Genomic DNA, 6151 nt, shown 5'->3' with positions numbered 1-6151 from the left:
CTGGGTAAAAGCAGAAGGCGGCCCCGCAGAGGAGTTTTACCCACTTAATAAATTGCAGGGTAACACATAATTTTAAGAAGGAGAGGTATTAAAGCTCCTCACACAGCCAGAAAGCTCCCCCCCCCCCCCGCCCCAACCCAGCAAACAGCAATGCAGCCCACAGGTACAGGGTTTTGTGTTTTTATTTTAAGTCCAGTTACAGCAAAACACAGGCTGGCAGTACAGAGAGCAGCACGCCGGAGGGAACGCGCACTCGGTGCGTGTGACACCATTCCTCTCGCTTCCTCGCACCTCTGCCGACTGCACCCTGCGCGGCCGGCGTGACGTGTCGCGCGGAGGGCTGGCGCTGCTGGCAGCCGCGGAGGAGGCCGCCGGGTAAAGAAGCTGCCCCAAACCCGAAAAGTCACCACGCGCTCTACATTTACAAACAGTTACCCGAAATGAAGCTACTCCCTCCTCCCCTTAGGTAGGAATTGAACAAGGAGGGAAACGTTACGTATGTCTCCCTTTAAAGGGTGACTTCATTACTTTCGATGCTGTGATGATCTTGAGCATCCTCGGCACTCTCCAACGTTTGATTGCTGTTATCATCAGGGATCTCAGCTGAAACGTGGACCTGACTCTCCCTGCTTTCCATGCTCTGGTGGCTATCCCCTCTGACACCAGCCTTACTGTCATCTCCTTCCGCCTCACGGCTATCAAATTTCTGCCGGCTGTCGTTTTCCATGCTCCGGTCACGCTGCTTGCTGTCCAGCTCGCTGCTGTCCTGCCCGTGGCTCTTGTCAGCCCATTCCCCGCTGATGGCATGCTTCCCCAGGGAGTGGTGGGCAGCAGGATCCTCCTGGGAGAGCCCTGCTTGCTGGCTGTCTGCATCCAGCGCACTTTCATCCTCTTCAGTGGCATCATACACGGCAAGCTGTGTTAGAGGGCAAAACAAGAAAGAGCCGTTGTCACTCCTGAGGAACTGGATCTGTCAACAGGTGCTGCGGTACTGCACAAAAGCAAGCGGCGTAGGCTGCGGGGACACTCAAATCCTGCATGATACATCTTTGCCTGGAGACACTGTGGTCTTTTGTGGAGTTACATGAACCTTTCATATTACGAGAAACTCAAGTTTGATCCTAGCCTCAGATTTCATGTGTGCAAGTACATCATTATAGCGCAAATTGCAGTATTGCATAGCTTGCAGCAGCAGGCTACACTCCTGCCTCAGCACATCAACAGCCCTCTGGCCATCGATACTCCCTGATTTGGGGTATCCAGAGAAAGGAAATACATCCCTTCACTTATGCCTATTTTCCCCTCACCAATGCTTTTCAAAACTGACTCCCATAAAGTAACAAGTCCATTTTCAAGTTCACCACCCTTTTCCAAAAACCTGGGTACCACTGCTCATCGCTATTTACCTTTTTCGCAGCTTTGTTGAGTTTGCTAGACTTCACCACTGTGGCTTTTGCCCTTGCTCTGTAGGCCACGCTGTCACCTCTGCCGGCGTTGTCTCCCCGGGTGAAAGGAGGAAAGGGTACCGTTACTGGAATATCTGTGGGAAAACTCGTGACAACCTCATCAGATTCATCCGTGTCATTGGAATCATTATCATCGTCGTCATCATCCACATCTTCATGGCTCTTGCTTGATACGTCAGGAAAGTGCTGGAAAACATTTATTATGCATCAGGCAAATGAACATACATGTGTGATGTGCAGACTGGTATCTGTCCTGCTCACCTAGGGCTTATGCACTGTTGAGGAGCTACGTGCACGAATTGCTCCAAATTTGCCTCACCCTGCTTGAAGCTTTGTTTTACTTAGGAAGAGATGTTACCACAATAACCACATTTGACTGAGCAAAATGAGTGCTGCTACACACTGGCTGCCCTGCAGCACTCAACTTACATTTTGCTGTTCAAAACACTTACCGGTTGTACTGGGACATCCATGCTTTCTTCTGAAGAGTAAAGAGTCTGAAAACAACATAAAACTCACTATTAGCACACAAAGGCATATACAGTAGAGCTGATCAGCATGTTGACTATTCTTTAAGCACTTAATCTTAACTTGCAAATCCTGGCATTGAAAGAGGCTCTGCTTTCTCTTCCAGTTAGTTGCCCATACCTGCTGAGGTGACGCCAGGTCATTCTGTGGGTGCAGATTCTCCCAAGACTGAGAATTCATGTGGTGGTGGTGGTGATATCTGTATGAGTGACGGCCCCTGGGGTCCTTCAAGAGAAAAAAAAAAAGGGGGGTTTAATCCTCAAAGGAACATACAGGAGCAGGCAAAATTGCCTGCATCACAACCTCTGTTTTCAGGCAGATGTGGTATCTGCAATACATACTCCTTTTGTACAGGATGTGTCTTCAGCAATTCACTGCAATAGGAAGAGGACTCAGAACAAGCTGTGATCCCAGATGAACATTATACCCAAACAATATAATAGAGAAGATGTGCCTCTCCCACTGGCAGAGCCTGGGGAATTTCAGATCAGTTTCTCCAGCTTGTTTTTGAGTGAAATTTGGAGTTATATCTAACGACCATCATTTCTGCTAATTCTCAGGTCCTTTTCTCAAGAGCGATTTATCTCCCACATCATGAAGACTCTAAACTAAATGCAGTAGCTGACTCTCAGAGCAAAGAATTGATTTTACATGGGTAGTAGCTGGCAATGGAGTATAAATCAAATAGCTATATACAAGACTAATACCATTCACTCACACCACTCCAAAAAATCATGGGAATTGGATTAAAGTGCTCTTCTAACACCAAATATTGTCATCTGATTCACACTAATGAATGTGGGTTATAGTAGTTGTGTTATGCTACAGTCCTTTTCTGTTTTTAACTGACAGCTTACACATTTTTCATTACGAAAAAAGGTTTCCAGTGCTAGTCCAGAGATACAACTAATGAAAGTCCGCAACCAGGACGCCTAACATGGCAAAAGTCTACTGACGTCAGTGGCTCTCTGCTGTGGCTACCTGAGAAACTGGCTCATAACAGCCAGGTGAAGACATCTTCTGCAAGCAGCTACAATCATAAAACAAGTATCAGACACTGTGTATTAGAGAAAAAAAAAAAATCAAAAAGGATTTATTAAAGAAAATGAATAGACAGACAAAAGAATCTTACATATTTTTCTTCAGAGCTGGCAGAAATGGCATGCTGCTTGGATTTACTCACCTTGAAGAGAGAAAATAGAAAAAGCATTTGTCAGTATTAATTTCTTGCTAATATGCAAAGAAAACATGCAAGTGATTGCTGATATGCATTTGTGATTTACTCACTGGCCATGCCACAGTGACGCTGATAAGGCATAAACACAGAACTGCCACCTTCATTGTGATGTTTTACCTAGAAAATATTTTGGAATGGTGAGTCAACAAGGTAAAATACCACAAAAATGTCATAGGCTTTTTCCTTCTCCTGGTGTACTTCACCATGCCAAGGCCAGCTCTCTGCTAAGGATTCAACCTGCCCATATCAATCTTTTTGCTCTATCCTCCGTTACCACCCCACACCCAGCTGGTTTTGTAATGACTTAGCAACTCAAAAGCTACAAGAATTTTAAAACCAGGTACTGAAAAGTGCTGAGCAGTGGTGAGACCAGCCACACTGAGAAGGCGAGCAGACTCCTGCTGTCATCTACTGACTTGCACTGACAAAGGAAAAGCGTGTGAAAAACAAAGTGCTATAAAGATCAGCTTTGGTTTCTTTGTTCATTTAACATCATTTTGTCAGAAGAGACAGGACAATACAAACTCAGCTTGCATTCTCTTTTTAGTTATTTTAAAACTAGTTTTCATGGTTATTAACTGGAGTCGCTGTGAAAAACTCAGTTTATATGAACATAAACTGCTTTTATTGATAGACCTATATTTCCCCCTCCAGAAGTTTGAACAGAGTAACCTGTGTTTCCAAGCAAGAGATGAAGTGAGGTATTTGCTCACATTGCAGTTTTAGCAATTTAATAAATGAGTGATTCCTGCTGAAATTAGGAGAGTGCTAAGCTACAGTAAATTTTGGTGCTGACAGACCAATTCCCAGGATAAGGAACATCCCTGAGAAATTAAACCGATTTACTGATGAACAAGAGGCATTTAAAACTTCAGTAAATCATAGAGGAAAGAAAGGCTACTAAGGGCACATTTAAAATACATTAGTAAGGCTGGCCCTGAGACAGGACCCTCTAATAGAGGTACTGCAATTTCAAGAGTTACACAGAGAAGGGTGCATGTCCCATCCATTCAGTAGCATGCAGCACAAACTGCAAGCCTGCCAGGAGAAACAGGGACACTGCCAGGCAGTGGTTACACGAGGGAGGAAGCTTTCTGTGTTCAAGGACCCGCTTTCAGTTTTTAGTACTTGATTCAGTGGCAGGGTTTTCAGTAACCTCCTCCCAACATCTATCAGCACACAGGTTTAAAATTGTGATTATGTATAATACCTTGCATCGTAAAGCAACCTTGCTCCTATAAAAGCACACCTTTTTCCACAGAGAAACATCAAACGTCCCTGTCCAGTGAAGCAGTTTTCAAAGATCTCCTGCCCAACGCTTCCTTGACTAAAGCTGCAGACAGAATGGCACATGTCAGGTAAAAAAGCAAAAAATTACCTTTTCTGGTGCTGGAGAAGTCGGCTGCGACAAGAGCGCTCTTAGTGATCCCAGCAGCAGCTCCAGCCAGTTGGCTCCCAGCAGCTCTGGCTTTCTCCCCTCGTCCCCTGACTGCCTGACATCTCCGACCTTGGGGAATTTAAACCCTGTCCCAGGCACAGCCACCAATCCCCATGTAGCGGAAAAAGATGAGGTCATGAGGCTCCTGGCCACCATCCTGCCCACATTCTCCTACACTTCCTCTTTGGCTTGTGGCTTTTGAAGCAAACAAAAGCTACTGTATGGTTAAAACATTACTTATGGGCAAGATCATTAACCAGCAGGTCTGTTGAATGCACAGCATTTGGTATCGTGTAGGAGGACTTCAGGGCACGTCTGTCCTCCTTTTGCGAAAAGGCAGAGCCCAGTTTCCCAGAAATTTTTCATTTTTACCCCCCTACAGAACAGGGCATATGTAACGCGTGCAGGAAGAAAGAGATCTGAACATAAAACTTCCCAAAAAGGTGTTAACACTTCCACAAAGTTGTATATTGCTTTCCAGGGTATATATGTTGCAAAGAGAATCGCAAAGACAGGATGCCTTTTTGGTCTGAACTGGGTCAAAAAAAAAAAAAAAACAACAATATGAGTGTGTCTCAATAGGCATTCTGCATCCAGAAACTTGTTTGTAAAGGTATGCAAGAGCCACTGACAGTCTAATGAAAAAGGGTTTGTGCAACATTATCAGAAATTCTGACTCCTTTTCTATTCATTTGTATCCCTTCTGGATCCTTTCTAGTTTCATTGACTCTCTTAGGTGGTTCGGTTGAGTCACCTGTTACAGCTGTCTGCTGCACCAAACCTGCTCCAGAACCCTTTTCAGGGACCAGATGCCAGATATTTTTCAAGCTAAAAAAAGAAAAAGGAGAAAAAGAAAAAGCAGCTATAGCTCCAGTATGAGGAGTGCCATGACTAGCACTGGGAAGCAAGGAACATCATGGAATGAAATTCAATATCTGCTACGGAGCAGTGCATCGGCCCTGCTGATGGGCAACGGATCCATTCTGGCAGCGCCTTGCTTGGACGGCCATAGCTTTGGATAGATTCTGCCTCGTCTGTGATGTGCTGTAAGACTCTCAGACCCTTTTCCATTCAGTGTTTCTTTAAAATGACAATAAGGTGTCATTCAAACACAGGAAAACATTCCAAACAGCCCTTTTAGAAGGCAGAATATTTATAACTGTTTCAAAGTGGTTATCTTTCTCCTCATTTCTGATACCCAGCTAATGTTTGATGTGTCCTTCATTGCTGCTTGACTAAAGACACACCTTGTTGTCCCAGTCCATGTTACCAATTATCCTGTGCTTACTAACACTTCTGTGGCATGTTTAGAAACACTATAAGAAACATACCCAAGTTAGCTCAGCAACTGCCCATCACATCATCACACAGACCTATCTAATTACATTTTTGACCTGACCGCAGCAACAGCTAGAAATGTAACTTAGTCTGCTTAATAGAGTATTCTATACCCTAGGAGGAGAATTGCATAAAAATATAGTA

The 6151-nt window shown here is 44.5% G+C and overlaps 1 protein-coding gene across 1 annotated transcript; it reads right to left on the bottom strand.

The window, feature by feature from the left end:
* Nucleotides 1-164: 164 nt before the first annotated feature.
* SPP1 (secreted phosphoprotein 1) lies at nucleotides 165-4722 on the bottom strand. The gene is made up of 7 exons (XM_075150618.1): nucleotides 4610-4722; nucleotides 3282-3348; nucleotides 3127-3177; nucleotides 2115-2219; nucleotides 1919-1963; nucleotides 1407-1652; nucleotides 165-916 (listed from the first exon to the last, which is right to left on the bottom strand). Exons 2-7 carry the CDS (start codon nucleotides 3333-3335, stop codon nucleotides 509-511), a joined length of 909 nt encoding a protein of 302 aa, XP_075006719.1. The 5' UTR covers nucleotides 3336-3348; nucleotides 4610-4722; the 3' UTR covers nucleotides 165-508.
* Between the last annotated feature and the right edge of the window lie 1429 nt (nucleotides 4723-6151).

Source organism: Calonectris borealis, chromosome 4 (assembly GCF_964195595.1).
Source record: "Calonectris borealis chromosome 4, bCalBor7.hap1.2, whole genome shotgun sequence".
Taxonomy (NCBI): domain Eukaryota; kingdom Metazoa; phylum Chordata; class Aves; order Procellariiformes; family Procellariidae; genus Calonectris; species Calonectris borealis.
The sequence above is the reverse complement of the archived record's forward strand: the minus strand, read 5'-3'. Positions and strand labels throughout refer to the sequence as shown.

Excerpts from the sequence above, each read along its gene's own strand:
- SPP1 (XM_075150618.1), bottom strand. The coding sequence starts at position 3,335 with ATGAAGGTGGCAGTTCTGTGTTTATGCCTTATCAGCGTCACTGTGGCA. Across the intron at positions 1,964-2,114 it reads ACCTGGCGTCACCTCAGCAG|ACTCTTTACTCTTCAGAAGA; the intron begins GTATGGGCAACT and ends TGTTGTTTTCAG. Across the intron at positions 917-1,406 it reads TCAACAAAGCTGCGAAAAAG|CTTGCCGTGTATGATGCCAC; the intron begins GTAAATAGCGAT and ends CCTCTAACACAG.